At 43.3% G+C, this 22,051-nt stretch overlaps 2 protein-coding genes across 3 annotated transcripts in view; one reads left to right on the top strand and one right to left on the bottom strand.

The window, feature by feature from the left end:
* HOOK1 (hook microtubule tethering protein 1) overlaps window positions 1-9,193 on the top strand; it is a 28,058-nt gene extending 18,865 nt beyond the window's left edge. The window contains exons 12-22 of the mRNA XM_069861877.1: window positions 363-473; window positions 722-809; window positions 905-965; window positions 1,572-1,712; window positions 2,182-2,269; window positions 2,986-3,020; window positions 3,611-3,693; window positions 4,073-4,173; window positions 4,507-4,608; window positions 6,224-6,292; window positions 8,760-9,193. Coding sequence (XP_069717978.1) covers window positions 363-473; window positions 722-809; window positions 905-965; window positions 1,572-1,712; window positions 2,182-2,269; window positions 2,986-3,020; window positions 3,611-3,693; window positions 4,073-4,173; window positions 4,507-4,608; window positions 6,224-6,292; window positions 8,760-8,918 — 1,038 coding nt within the window. The 3' untranslated portion in view covers window positions 8,919-9,193. The remainder of the gene's footprint in view (window positions 1-362; window positions 474-721; window positions 810-904; window positions 966-1,571; window positions 1,713-2,181; window positions 2,270-2,985; window positions 3,021-3,610; window positions 3,694-4,072; window positions 4,174-4,506; window positions 4,609-6,223; window positions 6,293-8,759) is intronic.
* Window positions 9,194-15,887: 6,694 nt separating this feature from the next.
* On the bottom strand, window positions 15,888-22,026 carry LOC138723069 (cytochrome P450 2J2-like). 2 transcript variants are annotated; one of them, XM_069861929.1, is made up of 9 exons: window positions 21,646-21,895; window positions 21,005-21,167; window positions 20,703-20,852; window positions 19,976-20,136; window positions 19,388-19,564; window positions 19,005-19,140; window positions 18,585-18,772; window positions 17,253-17,391; window positions 15,888-16,538 (listed from the first exon to the last, which is right to left on the bottom strand). In XM_069861929.1, exons 1-9 carry the CDS (start codon window positions 21,832-21,834, stop codon window positions 16,363-16,365), a joined length of 1,479 nt encoding a protein of 492 aa, XP_069718030.1. In that variant the 5' UTR covers window positions 21,835-21,895; the 3' UTR covers window positions 15,888-16,362. The 2 variants fall into 2 exon arrangements, with proteins under 2 accessions (XP_069718030.1, XP_069718029.1); XM_069861928.1 differs by lacking the exon at window positions 15,888-16,538 and adding an exon at window positions 16,726-17,056 and having other exon boundaries at window positions 21,646-22,026.
* Between the last annotated feature and the right edge of the window lie 25 nt (window positions 22,027-22,051).

Here is a 22,051-nt window from a genome sequence, read left to right on the forward strand (position 1 = left end):
GGGAGAGGTTGTTCAGCTATTACTTGTATCACTTGTATGTAATACTCTTAACTTTCATAGCAGGAATTTATTCTAAACTGTAGAAGTTTTATTTCAATTTCACTTAACTTCAGTGGTAGCAGGAGTTAAATGTTTCAAAAAAAACCCCACCCCAAAAGGCAAAATGAAACAAAACCCCCAAACAAAAAACAACAACAACAAAAACTTCCCAAACACTACCCCCCATCCCATCTTCCCTCCCCAGGCTTGGAGGACTAGCTGTTTATTTTGGCTGAACTGGGCAGGAGTGAATATTTCATCATAGCTTTTAGAGGTAGCATTTTGCAACATTCATGTGCTGAATATAGTCTTTTTATCAAAAGGTCCAGGAGCTTCATAACAAACTGTCCGAAGAATCAAAGAGAGCCGATAAGCTAGCATTTGAAATGAAGCGACTTGAAGAAAAACATGAAGCTTTAATCAAAGAAAAAGAGGTAAGTCTCTTGAACAAGAGTTTATTTGAACACCTAACAAATCTCTCTCAAATGCTCTGCTTAAGGAAAACCTTCCCAGAAATAGCGCTACCATCAAAATGAAGGTTAAAACCTCGTGTCTGTGTGTGTGTACACATATAAAACAAGTCTTAAAATGCGTGTATGTGTCAGTACGACTTCTGATTAAAGTTACATGGTCTTAAAATGGTGCAGTATGACTTCCTTCTACCTCAAATGTATCTTCTTAGAGACTGATAGTGCAATGTGATGCATTAAAAGAGACAAATGAAGAGCTCCGGTATTCACAGATGCAGCAGGATCACATGAGTCAAACAGGTATTGCTTTATCTTTGGAGGCTCTTTTCTATGTATTAGTGATTTCTTTAAGTAAACTTAAAGATTCTTTAAATAAACTTCCCATACAATTTCAGGTGTGTCTCACGTTAAAAGCCATGAGAATCTTGCTGCTGAAATTCTGCCAGTGGAATATAGGTAAGACAACAAACGAGGTTGTTTTGGGATTTTCATGGATGGGTTGTAATATTGTCTCTGTGAAAGTTCAATATTTTTGACAACATGACTCTGTATCCTGTATCTTACCCTCTGTTATGCTTGTCTGGACCCCCAGGAAGCTGTTAATTATTATTTTCGCATACTATAATTACTTTGCATTTTTTCTTAAAAGTGTGTCAGATTGCTGGATATGAAATTTGGCTTCTCCTTTGAGTGAAACAATTCTTATCTTGCCACTGGCAGGCGGAATGAATGACTAAATAACATACAGCAATTAAGATAGAACAGCTAAAGGCCAACTAATATTGCTTCTAAAGTCTGGCAGAGTGAAACATAAAAACACCATAAAATCTGTGTTTGGAGTGACTTAATTTAAAACTTTGTTCATTTATCTTAAAATACTGTTGTGATGTTTGAAAATTATAATTTAGTTTTTAATATGAAATTACATTTTTGCCCCGACTATGTTCTTGAGCAGAACTCATTTCGCTCTCTTTAAGGTTGAGGGAGCAAACCGAAATTTTACCTCAAGCTTTTAGTTACCTTTTTCTTAATTAACAGTGACTTCTGTTGTTTTTGATTCAGAGAAAAGTTTATTCGGCTGCAGCATGAAAATAAGATGCTTCTGTTAAAACAGGAAGGATCAGAAAATGAACGTATTGCAGAGCTCCAGGAACAGCTGGAGCAAAAGCATCGGACAGTGAACGAACTAGAAACTGAAAAAAGGTGAAGGGTGAAACGGCGTCTTAAAATATTACAAAAAAATGATTTCTTGACCTTCAGAGTGGCCTTGTGGCTTGCATCAGGAGCCTAGCACTGGTCAGGAAGCTTTTTCTTTCACGAGTGCCACGATTAACGAAGGGTTATGAAGCAAGCAAAAAAGAATTAGCTTACATGTGGTGGTGTAAAATGTGGTGGTAGATCTGTATGTAGCATACGCTGAAATGTTGCCTGTAGGACACTCTTCTTGGCTCTTAATGATTCTTGGTAAATCAAGAATGATGTAAGCTCTCTTTCTAGAACTTCAAAGTAATAATGTAACATTGGGATATAATCGGAATTTCTGTATCAATTAATGAAAGCTGGAAACAGTTCATTAGGATATCAGAATTTGGAGTAGTTAAGTTTTCTCAAAAATGTAATCATTGGTTGCGATCTAATTAGATGGGTAATAACTGTATTTTCTTCCTAAAAGGCTAAATAAAGAGCGTATTGGAGAGTTACAACAGCAGATTGAAGATCTGCAAAGGACTTTACAGGAGCAGGGATCCAAGACTGAAGGAGTAAGTGAAAGTTCAGGCTTCTTGACCTTGAGGACATCTTCCCAGTCCTCCAGTGAAACATCAGGTCCTTTGTTTAGATGTGCCTCTTCTTTTTCAGTTTGTCTAGCACTGATAACTGTGAAGAATGCAGGATCCTGGCTTGATGCCTTTTTCTTGTGATGTTTTTGTTTTGTTTTAAGTTAGTTTGAAACACACTAGTTTATGCACTAGTAAGGGTAAGCAAGCTTAAAAACCCTTTCCCCAACAAATCCACACCTTTCAAAAGCTATTTGAGGCTGTTCTAAAAACTTGTATTCTAAAAACTTCCCTGCCTGAAAGCAACTCCTTCAGTTTAGGTAACACGGACTTGGATCTGCTGCATTCAGAGCAGATGAGTTTAGTCTCTCTAGTATGAGAATCCCCAAGACCCCTACACTGGCAGCATTTTACTTGCAAAGCTTGTGGTTTTTGCCATCCCTTCTTCTTCTTTAAGGGACTATAACCCTTCTACCCATCCTTTATTAAAATCTCTTGGTGCTGGAACTAGTACCTGTGTGATGCAAATAATATGAATGTAGATATGGAAATGCATGAAAAAAGGCATTTTTTTGTAGGATTTATTTGGTTTGACTTACTCATGTGTGCTAAGTATTCTTGGCTAATTTGTAAGAGCACTTTAACATTACACAGTATGAAATACTGAAATATAATGGAATTTTAACTCTTTCCTTTTATAGTCTAGCAACCTGAAGCAGAAGTGGGCAGCACATATGTAAGTAAGGCACATACATCCACAATAACTTTTTTATTCTAAATAATTTCTCTTGTAGCATAGAAACTGCCAAAGCCTTAATAGGGATGCCATTTTCCTACACCACTGATTTGAGAATCATGCATGTAGTGAGTTAAGTATTAGTATTCCAATTTGTCTACTCTGATTGTAATAATCTTGAAATACTAGTATCCACTTTTCATCACCAGTAGTATTTTGACTATTCTGACACTACAACAGAGTGCTAAAACTATTGCTCTTATTGAACCCACAACATATTTCATTCTTCTGAAATACTTCCATCCTTTCAGCAGATGTATTTCCAGCTAAGGAGATGCTGGAGGGGATTTTTGTTCATTTTCTTTTTTGTTTCTGGATTTAGGTAAATGAGACTCGATTTGGAAGTCACAATTTAAAAACTGTGCTGCTTCAAAAATACACACTAACATTTCTATTTAAACTCAGAAGAATTGCAAGAGTTTAAAACAGTTGTTTAAATACTTCCACTGTGAAGTTTTCGCTTTCAGCTCTTAAAACTGTGCATGGGATCACTTGTGAGCTTAACCCTAAGCCCAGCCTTTCATTTGTAGGGAAAAGTTGAATGAAGTTCATGATGAATTACAGAAGAAAGAGGCTGATCTTGCAGAACTCCAGCCTGATGTTAGTCAGAACCGTAAGTTATCTGTGTGGTTTTTGGTTTTTTTCTTAATGAGACTGTTAGGTGTCTATGGGATAGTTCTCTGAATATGGCTTTCTGCTACAGCTTAGCTTTAAACCCTGGAACGAAGGTGAGTGGGGATTTTTTCACATGGTGATGTGCAGGGGTAGAGGTTCATGGAGGCTTAGTTTTGTTGAATAATACTATGTGAAATGGGATTTCAGGATCAGATGGGACCTTATGGTACAACTGAAACAAAAAGACCACCTTAAGAAATTGTGTAGTAGCTAAAAAGTTTATTTGGGGGATGATTAAATCAAGAGAATGCTGAAAGCTTGAAGGTACCATGTCTAATTTTATTTTGTATGTTGTTGTTGATAATTTCTGTAAATAGCCCAGAAGGTTGGAGAGCTGGAAGCAGCTTTGCGAAAAAAAGATGAGGATATGAAAGCAATGGAAGAAAGATATAAGATGTACCTTGAGAAAGCAAGAAATGTGAGTGGCATATTTTGGAACGTACATGTTCCTCTCTTAAATTGTTACAGACTTGAATTCCGGCCCCCCTCCATCCCAATTAAAATTAATAGCTGGATGTTGTATTTTCAGTCACGTTGAGTGTATGAGAAAGTGAGGTTTAGGCTGAAGCATGAGATATACATGAGATTCCTCTGTACACTTTATCTTCTGTTGTATAGTGTAACAACCTAATTTTCATCATAATTGCCTACTATGCTCACTCTTGTCATACTTCTACTGCAACAGCAAATGAGATGCAGAACTCTTGAGAATGAAACCTGACTTGTAATGCTTTTGCTTTGCCTTATACAGGTGATAAAAACCTTAGACCCCAAGCTAAATCCAGCATCGGCAGAAATTATGTTGCTTAGAAAACAGATAATAGAGAAAGACAAAAAAATTGAAGCACTGGAGGTAAAAATTTATATATGTTTAATAATAAGTTATAATATGTTCTGCTGTCTGATATTAGACACTTAAGTGTATGTATACCACTGAATGCAGCCTGGGAAGGAAAACCAGGAGGAACTGGAGCTCTGTGCCCAAAGTTATGATATCCTAGGAGTAACTGAAACATGGTGGGGACAGCTCACCTGACTGAAGGATTGTGATGGAAGGCTGTAGGCTGTTTTGTAAAGACAGGCAGGGAAGTCATGCTCTATGTTAAGGAGAACCTTGAACATAGAGAGGTCAGCTACAGTTATTGAGTAAGCCTTATCAAATGCCTCTGGGTCAAGATCAGAGGAGTCGTCTCTGAGGTGGGGATCTTACAGTAGACATCTGGTACCAACCTCCAAACCAAGCCAAGGCCAACAAACCAATATTTAGGTCTCTTAAACAAGCTTTGGCGCAACAGAACCTGGTTCTTACGGATGACTTGAACTACTCTGACATTTGTTGGAAGAAAATACAGTAGTTTACATATCATCCATCAAATTCCTGGAATGCATAAAGGACTGCTTCCTCGAACGAATGTTAGATGTGCTGACCAGGAATGAGGCACTGCTGGACTTGCTGCTCACGAACCAAGAAAACCTGCTTTGCATTGTCTCGTTTAGTGATAGCCTTAGCTGGAGTATTGTGAATTTAGGATCCTGCTCATTATGTGGAAAGTCAATACGAAGACAAAGGTTTTAGACTTTGGAAGAGCAAACGTCAGCTCATTCAAAGTACAGTTGAAAGGGATTCCGTGGGAAACTTCCATGGAGGATAAGGGAGCCAGTGAATGCTGAGAGTTTTTCAAGAACGCTCCCTTGGAAGCACAAAACCAGTTCACCCCCCTTTAAAGGTAAGGGAAGTAGGTGGAACAAGAGACTCCCCTAGCTTAACTGCGAGCTTTTGAGTCTGCTCAAAACTGAGAGAAGCATACCAGAAATGGAAAAGCAGACTAATACCTGTTGATAACTTCATGGGCATTGCTAGAGTGTACAGAGGTGCAATCAGAAAAGCAAAGGCTTAGCTTGAATTGAAATTTGCCATAGGTGTCAAAAACTACAAGAAGGGTTTTGTCAGATACTTAAACAGCCAGCAAAAGTGAAGGGAAAATATTGGCCTGCTGTCAAACTGGCCCAGTCAAAGGTGAGTTAGTCTGACTATAAATGCTGAAGCCTCAGATTTCTTCTATGTGTATGTGCTAGGTAAGTATCCTATATAATAGCAATTCAGTGGCTGTGGATGTTCTTATATTACTATGGGTACATACTTTGACTTAGAGGTGAAAAAAATACTGAATTATTGAGAGACTTTCTGTTACGCACTAGAATTTCATGCATTTCCCCCCATGCCCCCAAGGATGTTTCTGAGTTGAACTTGGATAAAGATTAGCCTCTTCTTGAATTAGTTTAGAACTTCTCTCATTGCAGTTCATGGAAATATCTTTATTTACACTTCTGAAGCCTTCTAGTTATTTTGCATATTTAAGCATTTCTGCTGCTTGTGTTCATTTATTTCACTCGGTGGACTGCAATAAGTTTATGCAGGTTATTTCTGTGTTTTAATTGAGGTTGTCATCTTTATTGTCTCTTTGCAGGCTGAGTACAAACTTGCTAAGTTACGTGACTATGAAGAAAAGCTCATTGTAACTGCATGGTATAACAAGGTAGGTCAAAAGATTGTTTTTTGTTATCTCAGAAATCGGAAAAGCCACATTTTGCTAAATGTGACAGTTAACTGTTTCTTTCTTTTTAGATTCACTATAAACTGGTGCTTAGGCAGGAAAGCTGGTAGTTGAGCTACTTGTGGCAGCAAAATCCAACTTGCAGATTAGCATGGCCTCATGTCAAAAATCAGGGAACTAAGGAAGGGAACAGATCCTGAGAGTTCTATTTTAAAGTGAGATCACTGTTCCACTTGCTGATTCTGACTTCAAGCCAGAATGCAAACTTGAGTGAGTCCTAGCTGGAATTTCCAATCCTACTGAGATACTTGGGAGTGTCAGCATCAACATTTTGGTAGCAGCATAAAAAACCCTATTTTAACAATCAAGTATTTTCTAAAATTATTTTGTTATAAGTTTTCTGCTTGTCTTCTGTGCTTTGGAACAGGAGATTTAATATTTGACATGGGCAATGACTTTGATGTTAGTAATGTACTGTTTGCTTCCACAAGCTTCTGTCTAGATTTAGCAGGCTAAATTCCTGAATGTTCAGTACTTGTTGATGTTTTAGGGAGGCGATGGTTCAAAAGGTTTCCAGACTGCTGCTTTAAGTGTTCAGTGTCTTTAGCACAGTATTTGTGAAATGAAGCTAGGGCCATTTTCTCATTCTGCAGCAGTGTTGCAAATGTTGTTAGAATGTTTGACATTAGGTTGCTGTGAAAAGGGCTGGAGAAAGTTGTTCATCTTCATATGAAGCAATGTTTAAATAGAATTTCATAGAATCAAAGAACTGTTTGGTTGAAAAAGACCTTTGAGATTGAGTCCGACTGTACCTGCCAACTACTAAACTATTATCTCTGAGCAGCTCATCTATCAGTCTTTTAAGTACCTCCAGGAACGGTGTCTCAGCCACTTCCCTAGGTAGCCCATTCCAGTCCCTGATAACCCTGTCAGTGAAGACATTTTTCCTAATATCTAATCTGAACCTCCCCTGGTGCAATTTGAGGTCATTTCCTCTTGTCCTGTCATTTCTTACTTGAGCAAAGAGACCAATACCCACCTCACTACAACCTCCTTTGAGGTAGTTTTAGACAGTTGATAAGCTCTCCCCTCTCTAGGCTAAACAACCCCAGTCTCTTCTTCCTGGCTGGCAGTCTATAGCAGACTCTCACCATGATATCTGCCTTGTTGGTCGCTCTGCTGATTTTTACCCATAGGTACTCAACCTTATCATCACTATCATTGAGCTCAAGGCAATCAAAACACTGAGATAGAGGGCTCTATGGGTGACCCATGGCAAAACTCTGCTTATGTGAGTCATCCCACCATGTTTCCATGATGGCAATTATATCATAGCTTTCTTGCTGCGCAACAGCTTTGTTCCTCCTGTTCACTGCCCATGCTGCTTGCCTGGGTGTAGATGCACATCAGCTGGGCTCTTGATCCTGCTGCTCTCCTGAGGGGAATACTTGCTGTCGTTTCTAACTCAATAACTTTTGCATCCTTGCTGCCGCTTGGAGTACTGCCTCCAGCTTCCTCTGAGGTGGCAGAGCACAGAGCCTTGCTGGCACACCATCCCTCAGATACTGGAGTGCTATTTCCAGACGTATTTCCAGCAAGCCAGGTTTCATCTCCCTTTCCTTTACATCTTATTCAAAGCTCTTTTCATGAGCCCCGGCACCTTCTTGGTAAGCATCCTTTTGCCCCTTTGAGACAGCTGTACCCCCCATCATTTGCCAAGAAGCCTGGTGTTGCGCAGGCCAACCCATGGTCAAAATACCCCAAATTTTGTTCCTCACACCAGGCTCAGAGCCAGGTATTTATTTCCTGGCTCTTCCTATTCCTTTCCTCATTGTTGCCTATAATAGGAACAACAGAGAACGTTATCTGTGCACTCGATCCCTTCACCATTTGTCCCGAGGCCCTGAGGTCCCTCTTAATGGTACTCAGGTTTCTTGTTAAGGTTTCAATACTTGGAAGATCAATAATGGATAATAATCTGTGGGCGTTAGCAGAGCTGGAAGTTTTCTTTCCACATCTTTAACTGAGGTCCCAGGTAGGCAGCAGACTTCCCTATGAAAGAAGTCCAGTCTGTGTATCGGGCCTTCTGCCCCCTTCAGAAGGGGGTGCCCTGTGACAGCAAACCTATCTTTTCTTTACAGAAGCTGTTTTGATAGAGGGCTTTATTTCATAAAGAAAGAATGGGAAATCAAAAAGAGAAAGTAAAATTAAATGGCGTACTTAGCTCATTTTAAGGTTGTTCCTTTGCTAAAACTTTCTATATGAATGTCAATGATTTTTTTTTTTTTTTCTTCATACCTTCTATGGCAGCAAGAGTGTATATTGGAAACAGAGTAAAAAATTCTGTGTGCATAGTAAGCGTGAGCTTTGTGTGTGAGAGGTGGCAGTTTGTTTGGGTTTTTTTCTTCCGGTTTCGCTATGGCGTAAATATTGTTTAACTTGTTTGCAGAGCGTATCTCTTCAGAAGTTGGGTATGGAAGCAAGACTGGTTGGCAATAGCGGTGCCTGCAGAGACGGTCCAGGACGCTCATTCCTAGCTCAGCAACGTCATGTCACCAATACTAGAAGGAATCTCACTGTTAAAGTACCGGGTGCAACATCTGATTAAACCACAAGGACCATAGAGAAAACTTACATGCTTAAGTGTCCTTAAATGTTTTGTAGCCTCCGCTTTAACTATTTGATGAAAGAGGAGGTTAGAACGTGGGCAATTGCAAATTCAACATTGGAACCTATTAAGAAGTGATTAAGTCGATTGGTGGTGTGTCTAGGAGGTAGCACGTAGTTTTCCAAGTAGAAGCAGATTTAATAACTGCAGTATCTATTTAAGCACAACTTAAAAGATTTATATTTGCCTTCAGAATATATTGTAAATATAGAAATTGGCACTATATATTTAAGACTTTATTTAATGGGTTTGGGCTAGAAAGTTGACTTTTGTAATGGGAAGCTGTCAGGCAAAAATGTACTTCAGGAAACTGGCAATATTGGGCATTTTTGCTGAGCTCTTCTAAAAATAAATATGAAAGATTGGTACTGTGTTTTAAAAAATACTTTTTTTTAGAATATGAAGTACAATTTTAAAGGCAAGAAAATATTTGCATATTAAAAAAAAAAGTGTAGTACCAGTTGACTTGTTATAGAACAGAAGACAGGATTTGGTTTGTTGTCGCAAGTGAGAAGCAGAATTACTCAGTTTATTTGAAAAAGAAGAGATTAAGTTTGTGCATATATACATGAAAGAAACCCTGGTTTTAAGATGTTGAATTCACTAAAGCCAAATAAGCTCTCTTTTCCGGGGGGGGGCGCAAAAAAAAGCTGTTATAAAACATAGCCCAGACTTTTGAGTTATTAAAAGTCTGGTGTATCGGTATGCTGCATTTACTTGCAGAAAGGAGGGTTTGGTGGGAAGGAACCCCATTTATTCCCAGCTATTTATAAAACGCTGTGCATGGAAATTAATCTTCCTCTTTTTTAAATATAGTTTCACTTCAGTTATTCTGCAGCAACTGTGTGAGGCAGACGAAATACTGATAGATTTGCCACTTGTTGGCAGCAAAGATTGTTGGCAGGGAGAAAAGTGAATAAACTATAATAGTTTTGCAGTATCTAGATTGAAAAAGATGAAATGGGGATTGATATCAGAAATTTGTATGCAGGAAGTTGCCATCTTTCACAAAATTTGTGTCGCTTTAATTACCAAATATCTTATTTTGTTGTAAACTGTATTTTTACTAAATTTCTTAAGGTTCATTCTTTGCAAACTGTCTAGAACAAATTTGTTATACCCATAGTTAAACAAAGTAAACCCACAGCAGCCCCTAAAGTAAAATGAGTACACTTAAACTAAGCATTTGAGGGTGCTCTATCGGTCTGGGATCTAATATAAAACTCAGCCATATGTGTGAATTAAAGCATATGTCTGTCTTCATTAAGGCCATCTTTGATTTGAGAGCAGGGTTCAGCTTTGCAGAATTGAAGTTCTGAATTGTGAAATTTGAGTTGCCTTCTATTTTGCATGCCCCTCAGGAAGGCTTGTTCTTTGATTTCTTCCTTCCCCAGCATCCCAAATTCCTTATTGAGCATTGCATGCAATGCTAGAGGAAAGGGAAGTATTCATTTTTAATGCTTAGTGTTTCTTCGTAGTTGTGGTAGTTTTACAGTGCTGTACAGCTAGGCAGTCAGCAGAAATTTCCTCTTTCAAACCTTCTGTCTACACACGGCGTTCTGTAAAAGCCAGCAGTATAGTACGAGCAGAGAATATGCTAGCCAGACTGCTGTTGGACAGTTTTGCCTGTCAGGTTGTGTTCTTCAGGACTCGATGCTGCTTTGGACTACCTCTTGGGTTTGAGGTCTTTTATTGCTGCAGTCATGTGTTGGGGTTTGTATTTTTAAGATAAAATTGCTTGTTTAATCTGCTAATGGTGTGGGAGGTGGTGAGCAGTGGAACAGCAGACTAAGTCTTAGCAAGACGCTTTCACTCCTAAAGCCTGGTACATGGTGTGTTCTAGTGAAATGTGAATCTGTCACTGGTGGTGTTGAATGGGTCTGTTAGCCCTCGTTCTTTATGGCATGGAAACTTTCATGGATGTCTTTCAAATACTCACCTAGTTAGTAGGCTTGATGCATTTGTTGTACTTCTCACAGTAGTTGAGCTGTGTCAGTAATCATACCCGGTGCTGAATAGTGAAAACCTTGGAGCAAATGTCATTGATGTGCACTTCTCAAAACTGCAGACCCTGGGACCAAAAAATGACCAAGCACCTCCCTGTCATTTAATTGGAAACTTGTCTTCTGATTAACCATGGAAGAATTTAGAAGGGATTACTACAGACAAGGATCAGCGTTTTTCAGGGTGAGGTTGTCCCCCATAGGGTTATTGGGGTTGTGTAAAACAAATTGGGTTTTCAGGTGTTAGGCAAAATTTTATTCATTTGGGACTTTTCCAAAGTGTTAGCAGTTAAGCCTGTGAATATAGCTTAAGTGTTTCTTTGGGATGGAGAACCTGTTTAAGAGTGGCTGTTTTATAACTGGTTAAACTTAGGTTATGTACCATGAACAAGGAACGATCAGTAGAAATAAATATTTGATTATAAGCCCTGGTGTTATATTCACTTCAGCTCATCTGGGTTTGCAGAAAAGATCATTAGAATAAATATTTTAACATTAACTTCATTTATGTCAAACAAAAAAAGCTACTACTAGCATCATTGTGTTACAGCTGAGTTGTATGCAGCATGTAGTAGCAGAACAAGGTCAATACAATGTTCTTTGACATAATTTGCACCACTGCTGAGAAAGGGCAAAGAAAGAGGCTGCTTTTCCCTGCTGCAAGATGAATTCATATCATGCCTAGACAGCACAGTTAGGAACAGATTCAAATTGCAAGATTAAATTCAGCAATATTCTATGATTTAATCAGCATTATTCGTAGCTTTAGCCAGTTTCCAATCAAACGGGTAGTAGAGATCCAAAGAAACAAAAATACATTGTGACTGACATATCATTTGTTAATATTTTTTTTAATTTAAGATTAACCACTATGGAAAAGAATTGTTTTGTAGCAATAATACAGATTTTGGACTAGTTGGTTCTTAAGGTGGATCAGGCAGCAGTTTTGAGAAGATTCTTTTGCAACAACTGTATTACAGTGGATGAAGAAATATTCACTGGACAAAAATTTCACCTAACTGATCTTCTTGTTCATTAAAACATATATATGGGTATTCTATTTTCTACAATATACACTTACTTGGAAATAAGTAATATAAGCAATACTGATGTTTTATTTAGGTAGCCATAAGTAGTTTAGGAAGTAGAAAATAATTGTTTAAGAGTTGGTAATGTCTAGTAAAGTAACTTTCTTATGTTTTTGCTTTTTTTCCCTCCCCCTGCACTAGTCAAGCTAGAGTTAAGGTTTTCATTGTATCAGTGTCTACATCTTCTGTTTAAACCAAATGTAAACACTGTGTTGCATAGGACTTGAAAAATTGCACTAATTTTTAAACTTTGGTTTTATTTTTCTTTGGAAATAATTCTTTTATATTCACATAAAGATTTTTAAAATTAATTCTTTGGTGTCTTTATTCCAAGCAATCCATTCAATTGCCCCTGGCTGATACCAGCAACCATGTTTCTAGGCAGCACATGGACTGGGTCTGCGTGTTGCTGTAATTAAACATCTGAAATGCCATGTTACGGGGTGGGTGACGTGTGTGTGTGTAACGTGTCTATGTATGTGTTTCTGCAGTGATGACACATCAGAGTTGTGCTGCTTTCCACATCCGTTCCCCACTTCATTCCTGCTTACAGTTCTGCTCCTGCCCAAAGCTGGTTGCCTCTATTCAGTTTGCTGACAGGCGTCTGAGCACTGGGCAGGGGATCCTTTGAAGTGAAAAGACTGAAACCCACCACAAATAAGCTGTTGAGTGACTTCAGTAACTGCTCACTGCTACTAAAATAGCATCTCTGCCCACTCTCCTCAGCCCTGCCTAAGAGGACACAGAGGACAGGCACTCTCTCCTAAATCACTGTTACTACTTGGAAAACTGCTTTCTTTGGTCTGCTTTGCAGGTTATTTATGTGCCCAGTTGTTAGTCTTGCTGACAGCTTTCTTGTTCCCTGAGCACTAACCTCAACCCAAAACTGCAACTGGGAACAGAGCAGGTAGCTGTTGAGCCCTCCAAGGTGAAGATCAGCAAGGAGGTGTCACTTGTTTCTTTCAGGGGCCTCGTTTCAGACCTGTTTTTACTACAGAGCTTGGTTTTCCCACTGAAGAACAAAACCTGCAGGTGTGTATTTGAGGGAGAGGGAAGGGAAGGGGCTCTCAGCTGTGCAGGAAGCCCGAGCCAAGCTGCAGGATGTTTTCAAGCCTGTATGTGAGCTGTGGTGGGACACACAGCAGCAGCCACTGCTGCCTTCCTGAGCGCAGGAGGAGCGAGCAAGGGGTAGTGTGTGCAGGGGGCTCTCTCCCAGTGCTTGCTCATAAGAAGCCGTGTTCAAATGCAGACGGCCTGTGCAGAGCCAGGGTTTGTCACCCTATTTGCTTCCAGCTTTTCTGGTAGCTCCTTCATAGGTAAGCACTGCAGCAGCAGGTTTGTATGTTTAGGAGAGCGATGTCCCTGGAAGAGAAATGTGGGAATACAGCCCCAAGCACAAAGAAAGAGGAAGTGAAGTCAGCTGTGCATGGGGGATGGCTCTGGTGGAGAGGGGTAAATATACTGTGTGACAGTCCTGTGAAAGGTGTTCTTCACATAGAATACAACTAGCCCAGCGGAGACCCAAGGAGGAAAGGGAGGAAGCTTTAGGCTATAGCAGCAGCCTGGCAAAGGAAACGGGAATCTGAGCCAAGGAGTGTGGGGGGGGGGGAAGTCAGATGACACCTGCAAATTGGAAGTGTTCTGGGAGTAATGCTGTGCACAACAGAAACTCGTCACTGCTTCCCTCTCCTGTTTCCAGTTGATTCCAGGCACGCAGCCCACTCCCAGCCCTCCCTTATGCTTCTCCCAAGGAAGGAAATTGAAAGAACAGACAGTTTGATTTTCTAGACCTTGTTTCTGCTGCAAAGGGAAGATGTAGGAGCTCCTTAGTAAGTCAGAAGGGCAGCTGGCGTGAGAGGATGTCCAGTGAGCTGGGGCTGTCCCATCCCACTATTAAGAACCTGCAGTTTTATCAACAGGTTCCTTTGGTTCCTACCACATGTTCTAACGTCTCCACCTTATGGATCTGTGAAACAGAAGCCTGAAGTGCCAGAAATAGCATCACAGTCCAACTACTTCTCTCCATGTGGCTGTGCCTGGCAGAGAAAATCAGAGGAGGCAAAGCCTTCCTGCTAAGCCCTGTATGTGACGGAGCCTTGCCTGAAGCAATGCTCACCTGCTATCAACTTTGTCTTCTATGCTACGGCTGCTCTTGGCACCATGTGCAGCTGTGGGGCCACATGGTGTTTCTGCCCTTTTTGGGGCAGGTCTGCAGGGCCATCTCCAGCCTCCTGTCTGCACTCAGAGGAGAAGAACACACTGGTTAAGACCGATAGATTTAAAATTCACTTGGGCATTAATGCCTGCATGAAAAAAAAAAGATGCTTTTAATTCCTTCAGGAGATGAAGGAATCTCAAAGAGAGGCCAGGGAAAGATTTGCTTTCTCTAGGAACATGCACTTGGAACATGTACTCCAGGAAAAATGAAAATGAACAGGAAAAGATTGCTTTCTCCTCACTTCCCTCAGCAGGTGAACAGGAGCTGGAGGTGTGTGTTGTTAGTGCTGTGCTGTGCCATCTCTGCTTGGGGGCCTTGCTGGGGTCCCACAGTGCAGCTGTTACTGATGTTAACCATCAGTCGTCAGCCTTGGAACTGTATCACCTTGTCTGTGATCATTTAAAAGGGTAGTAATTTGTTGCTGGTATTTTCCAAGAGACCCTATTATTCATTAGTCTATTGAGTGCAGCAGGCTGAGCTGTTCATCCACATGTTGCTGGAGCTCACAGGACGGGTCTGCCCTCTGTCCCCCTGGCACGCCAGCCGCTCACTGGTGCTGCACAGGTAAATGGGGGAACATTTAGATTGTTTTAGGAGGCAGGACCCACAACTCTGTAATTACAAATATAGATGCTTTATAGAGAGAGCTGTCAGAGTGGAGAGCACCCCCAGTACTCCATGGGGGTGGGCACACCTAAGAGCTGTGGGACAGCAGGACCCAGGCACAGGCCTTGATGGTTTCTCCCCTAGTTTACTCGTACTGTCAGAGTTATATATTTTCATCAGTTCTGTAGGAATTGCATCTGCTGTTGCAGAGAGCAATGTTGCAGCCCCCTGCACCCTCACCCCTGAAACGTGGGGCACAGCCGAAGGTTTCACCCAGCCCTGGCAATTGCCTACTTTTGTCTTCATTTTTGCTTCATGACAAAAATCCTTCAGTAAGAATTTATCGATGCATGGGAAGGAGATCACAGAATCACAGAATAACCAGGTTGGAAGAGACCCACTGGATCATCGAGTCCAACCGTTCCTATCAAACACTAAACCATATCCCTCAGCACCTCATCCACCCGTGCCTTAAACACCTCCAGGGAAGGTGAATCAACCACCTCCCTGGGCAGCCTGTTCCAGTGCCCAATGACCCTTTCTGTAAAGAATTTTTTCCTAACGTCCAGCCTAAACCTCCCCTGGCGGAGCTTGAGGCCATTCCCTCTTGTCCTGTCCCCTGTCACTGGGGAGAAGAGGCCAGCACCCTCCTCTCTACAACGTCCTTTCAGGTAGTTGTAGAGAGCAATGAGGTCTCCCCTCAGCCTCCTCTTCTCCAGGCTAAACAACCCCAGCTCTCTCAGCCACTCCTCATAAGGCCTGTTCTCCAGCCCCTTCACCAGCTTCGTTGCTCTTCTCTGGACTCGCTCCAGAGCCTCAACATCCTTCTTGTGGTGAGGGGCCCAGAACTGAACACAGGATTCGAGGAGCGGTCTCACCAGTGCCGAGTACAGAGGGAGAATAACCTCCCTGGACCTGCTGGTCACGCCGTTTCTGATACAAGCCAAGATGCCATTGGCCTTCTTGGCCACCTAGGCACACTGCTGGCTCATGAGATGTTATAGTTAGTCTTTATTAACAGATTATTTTTCAAGGATCATAAAATAAAAAAATGCTGGCAATTACTACCTGTATTAAAGTCATAAAACAAGGGCTGCTCTTCCACAGTACACAGCCACAGTCGTCTGATCAGTGCAATCGCTAAGGTGTTGCTCATTCCCTTGCCATTGTGAAACATCCATCATAAAATTAGGAAAAAACCCAAGCCCTCATTCACTTACAGTGCCATATTGCAAACGTAAAAGTGCCCTGGCTGATCCCAGGCTGATCACCTTTCTCATGTGATACAGAGTGCAAGGTCTGCTTGTAAAAGAAATGATTTTGTTATTGCTTTAAAAGAAACAAACAAACCACCCAGCCTGTCCCTGCAGCCCAACAGTCATTACCACTGCCTAAGGGAGCCACCAAGGGCTTGTTTTCAGCAACCCCACCAAAGGATTTTCCTTGTGAGGATGAAGGCCACGGCTTCCCTACCGAGGCACGGCGCAGATCTTGTAGGGCAGTGGGCCTGCCGTGATACCCAGCTTGAACTCGAGGCCGAGTGTGGTGTTTGGGGGTGCCTGGAAGGTGAATTTCTGGAGCAGAGCCGTGAAGAAGAGGAAGAGTTCGGCGCGGGCCAGCACCTCACCCAGGCAAGCACGCTTCCCTGTGGAAACAGCCACCCATTGGCATCCTCAGCCCGTGCTGGCTGTCCATTTGCTTTTGCTGCTGAAAAAAACCCTGCCTCCCTTAGGACCATGGCCCAGCTGCATTATCTCATTTCCAGATGAGTTTTGCAGCCCAAACTGAGCTCCCCAGTGGGCTGCCCCCCAGACTGCATGACTTTGTAAAGGTGTGTGTGTAGCCACATGCACAGGCATTGCATCCCCCCACTTGGACAAGCTGTGCTGACATTTACGGTCTGGACGTATCCATGCTGGGAAAGAGGGTTGGTTTGAGCTACACTGCTGAGAGCTACTAGAGGTGGTGTGTGATAGGAACAGGGGTGCTAAAATCAATCTCCCCAGGGAAGCTCTTGGCTGAGGTGCCCTGTGCTGGCAACAGCAAAGTCACTAGTGAATTCAGCCATGTGGAAGTGAGAGGAGAATGATGTTCTTGCCTTGGTGAAGGCGTTTCTCTGGTCTCCGGCATTTTTATGGTCTTTTATTCGTCCTCATCTCTCTTCTATACACATGAAGAGACAAGAAAGGGGTCGGAGTGTGGTTGCAGTGCTTTGCAGTGAGTACTGCCTGAGTGGCGCCTGCCAGGGTACAGCCAACACCTGCCCCTTCCATCACTATTTTCCTCTGTCTCCACTCTACAGCTGAAAGCCCCATCCCAGTGCCTCAGCATGGAAGAACCAAAATCCAACAGATCTTACCTATAGAAAACGGCAGAAAATACTCGCTTTTATGGAACTGACCATCCTTCAGGAAATGTCCAGGGTTAAAAGTGTCGGGGGTTTCCCACTCGTTCTTGTCAAACATCAGGGAGGTCAGGTTTGTGAGCATAAATGTGCCCTAAGAGCAGAAAAATAAAAATAAATTGTACTTTCTGCCACTGACAGCAGGAAAGGAATTTTTATCTTCCAGTCTCCCCACCACAAAGAACATCCATAGTCAAACTCTGCCACAGTTATTTGTCCAACACACCCCACACAGCCAGTTTTTCCTGCTTCTTGTCTGTTTGGAGGTGCAATGATTATAAACCTGTGTTCTTCCTTCATCAGCATCATTTTTCTGTGCTGTAATCTTGGGCCAAAGTTCATGTAAGAGCTGTGTGAGATAGGATCTGTGCCTTGATGGTGTCCTGGGCCATTCATAGAATCATAGAATAACCAGGTTGGAACAGACCCACCGGATCATTGAGTCCAACCATTCCTATCAAATACTAAACCATGTCCCTTAGCACCTCGTCCACCCGTGCCTTAAACACCTCCAGGGAAGGTGAATCAACCACCTCCCTGGGCAGCCTGTTCCAGTGCCCAATGACCCTTTCTGTGAAGAACTTTTTCCTAATGTCCAGCCTAAACCTCCCCTGGCGGAGCTTGAGGCCATTCCCTCTTGTCCTGTCCCCTGTCACTTGGGAGAAGAGGCCAGCACCCTCCTCTCTACAACCCCCTTTCAGGTAGTTGTAGAGAGCAATGAGGTCTCCCCTCAGCCTCCTCTTCTCCAGGCTAAACAACCCCAGCTCTCTCAGCCACTCCTCATAAGGCCTGTTCTCCAGCCCCTTCACCAGCTTTGTTGCTCTTCTCTGGACTCGCTCCAGAGCCTCAACATCCTTCTTGTGGTGAGGGGCCCAGAACTGAACACAGGATTCAAGGAGTGGTCTCACCAGTGCCGAGTACCGAGGGAGAATAACCTCCCTGGACCTGCTGGTCACACCGTTTCTGATACAAGCCAAGCTGCCATTGGCCTTCTTGGCCACCTGGGCCACTGCTGGCTCGTTCAGTCGGCTGTCAACCAACACCCCCAGGTCCCTCTCCTCCAGGCAGCTTTCTAGCCAGACTTCTCCTAGTCTGTAGCACTGCATAGGGTTCAACACGTTGGAGAATGAGCTGGTAAAAAAACATGTTCAATAAGAGCGAACTCTCACTGAGGCAGATGCTGTGGCTCTGCCCCCCTTTCTGGATAGGAAGGACCTGGCCTGGTGAAATGTGTCTGAGGAACTGGGAGTCTCTTGCTAAATTCTTGGTGCTTGGGAGTGGGGTTACCTTTGGTATGTGGAAGCCACACAAGTCAGTGTCCTTCACCGTCAGTCTTGGCACGTTGAATGGGATGATGTTGCTTTTCCTCTGCACTTCGTGGATGACGGCATTGGTGTAGGGCATTTTGTCCCTGTCCTCCAGAGCTGGCAGCCGTGCCTGCCCAATGACCGCATCAATCTCAGCTTGCACGCGGGCTGATGGGAAAGAGCTGGGATCAGCCAAGGTTCAAGAAAAAAAACCTCTTGGGACGTGAGGCGGTTGCTGTGAGGGTCCCCCAAGGACCAGCCTAGGACACCTGCCACTGTTTGCACCTCTTCTGTGTCAGTACAGGGAGATTCCCATTTTTTCTCTCTTAAAAAGAAAAGTATTTCACCAAGCTGTGAGGGCTAAAAACAAGGACAAGCAGTGACCTTTCGCTAATTGTACCTTGAATTTCTGGATATTTGGCCATATACAGCAGTGCCCAGCGGATGGTTGTGGAAGTGGTCTCAGTCCCAGCTACCAACAGGTCAAGTGCACACGCCACAAGGTTTTCCTCCTTGAAGATGCTGCCACCATTGCCCTTCACAAAAAGGTCCGTTAGTGCTGCATCAAGAGTGAGGGCTTCCCTGACACCAGGCTTAGTCCAAGTCAACCCCAAGGAAGGTTGCTGACCCCTGCACCTCCATCCTAACAGATAATCTGAACCTCATGTCCATCCAAAGCTCATAAATGGCCACACGGGCAGCTCAGATGGAGAATCTGGGCTCATTTCTCATCCTCCTGATTTCTAAGCTCTGCTGCAGAAGGGTTTGCCTTGTGTTGCTGACCTTGGCTACCTCCTGCAGGTAGCTGTCAATGAAGTCCCGGCTTTCTGAGGGATTCCAGTCCTCCTTGTGTTTGTCGATCTTCTCTTTCACGAAACTTTTCAAATACCTCCAGTTTTTAAAAATGGTTTGGTGGGATCCAGGTAGGTACTTCACTATAGATGGGAAAGAGTTGTACAGCTTTTGACAGAAAAGAAGAAAGACAAATTGAAGAAAGGATTGAAAACCCCTTCTATTATCAAACTTGAAGAGCCTGCAATGCCATGCTCACTAAATTAATGGAGTTGGCAGAAATAGCTTAGCTCCAGAAGAGCTTATAAGGGATTGGTGTTCCTATTATGGAGTGACTCGTGCGTTCCCAAGCATCACAGCAGGGAAGCTGGCAGTCAATGGCCAGGAAAGGTGATGTTGGGTGAAAGAGAGCAACATGAGCATTGCAAAGCTTGACAATAAGGCAAACCTACCCTGTGCAAAGGAATAGGGAATGACACTGAAGTTTAGTGATGAAAACACTATGAGTTTGACTCCAGAGAACCCACTAGGGCACTGCAAAACTGCACATCATTCAAGCTGGTGGCAGGACGGCTGTACCTGGCTCATGATGCTCGCATGGAGGTTCATCGTCTCTTCTAATAGCTGAAGCAATTTTTGGAAGTTCTCATCATGGTAGTCAAATCGATTGCCAAACACAATTGAGCAGATGATGTTTGATACGGCGTTATTGATTTTAAGGTGAGGATTGAAAGGATTCCCTGGAGAAGGAAAAAGGAATAATCAGTTATCTTCCAGTCTTCACAGAAAAGAAGTAAACACAGCTATTAGAGATAAAATGTTAAAAAAATACAAGTGAAATTAGTGGCCTCTGATGGGCATCGTCCCATATCTTTACTCTCTCGGGATGCTTCGCCATCCCCATGAGCTGGACAAGCTTGGCTGGGTAACTCCAGCATGGAGCAAACATCCCGCCCTCAGTCCTAGTTCAGATTATGGAGATGTTTGCTTTGGAAAGCAAGGTATGCAGAAAAGTGGGTGTCATTTGAATTCATTGGAAACATTGGTGTTTACACAGAGAGATCTAGAAGAGAGCAGTAAGCCAAAGACAGGCTATGAATAATGCTTTGGGTGTTAGCTAGCTGCATTCTGCACTCAAACTGAGGGCAAAACACCTGTAAAATGGAGGTGGGATGCTGCCAGGGCACTAGCATTGTTTGCCAGGAGAGGTATTTTTCAGCATAAAGTGAGTCATGGGTGAAAAGATTCACATACAGCCATACTGGTTCCTGCCTTCAAAATAGCTTATGAGAGCCGTGGCACTCACCCTGCTCATCCATAAACACATCCACGAGGTATCCACACTCCTCCTGGATGCGCTCCTCCAGGCTCCTCTTCCCCAAGCCAAAGTTTCTAAGAGTGGTCAAGGCGAACCTCCTGTGCTGCTTCCACAATTGCCCATTGGAGGAGATCAGTCCTGGCAGAAACACACCACCATGAGCCAAGGAGGATCCCTCCACTGGGGGGAAAAAGCTCCAGGGCTCTGCCCTATCTCCAGCTGTCTCGGACCGCTGCAGGGTCAATACTTTGACCTGACAGCTGAGACACGCGTCCTGAGGGAGAACTCACCCATGTTGCTGAAGACCTCCCTGTCAACAGGAATGTCAGGCCGATCGATGAAGTTTTCCCCTTGGTTTACAAGAACTTCTTTAATCATCCGCATCCCGCTTACGAACACAAACGATGTGCTGCCCACCTCCGTGCTGACGATATCCCCATATTTTTCAACTAACTGGGAGAGTGAGGGGGAATAAATAAAAGTGGTTTCATTTGCAATGAATGTGTCTGTTGGGACAGGGCCAGCCCTGGCAGAGGACATGGCTGAAAATAAGGGAAGCTGAGAGTGGCCACATACGGCCTTTTTTCTCTCCTCTTTTTCCAAACTCCTGAACAGTAATTAAATAAAATAAAACTCTCCAGGTTTGATTTTTCAGTCCTATGTTTTTCCACCTTTTAACTCCCTTCCCAAATGCCCTTCCGCGGCATTGCAGGTCAGATCTATGATGCCAAACTGCCACGAATGCACCTGTGGTGTCACGCCATGCCCTTCGCCCAGTCTTCAGACTTGTCTCCCTCCTCATCCCCAGGCAAACTCCATCCACGTTGCTGCCAACCAAGGGCAAACCTCCTGCCCGAGTCCTCTTGGGCCACGGGGTGTGGGTTAACCCCCTCCCTGCAATCCCCTCGATCCCGTTCCCTGCCCCGTTAACCTTCTGCACCATCTTCAGGGGATTGCTGTAGTCCATCAGGTAGAGGTGCCCCACGAAGGGGAGGGCGAAGGGGCCGGGAGGGTAGTTCTTCGGCTTTCTGCGCTTCATGTAGTCGGCAACGAGCAGGAAGACGACGAGGAAGACGAGGAGCATCTGGAAGGAGATGCTCTCCCAGAGGAAGCGCAGCATGGGTGGATGGCGGGGCTCTGAGGGACCGTCCCGCAGCCAGTCGGGGCAGGTGGAGCTCGGGGCAGCCGGGGAACCCCACGGAGCAGCTGTGGGCACAGACACAGGACAGCACGGCCTGGAGGTTTCAGCAAGGCCTGTTGGATTAAATTGTTTAAACTCTGATTTCATTAAAACAAAACCCAAACCACAAACGCCACAAACCAAACCCCCGAGGCTC

Source organism: Phaenicophaeus curvirostris, chromosome 8, assembly GCF_032191515.1.
Source record: "Phaenicophaeus curvirostris isolate KB17595 chromosome 8, BPBGC_Pcur_1.0, whole genome shotgun sequence".
NCBI lineage: Eukaryota > Metazoa > Chordata > Aves > Cuculiformes > Cuculidae > Phaenicophaeus > Phaenicophaeus curvirostris.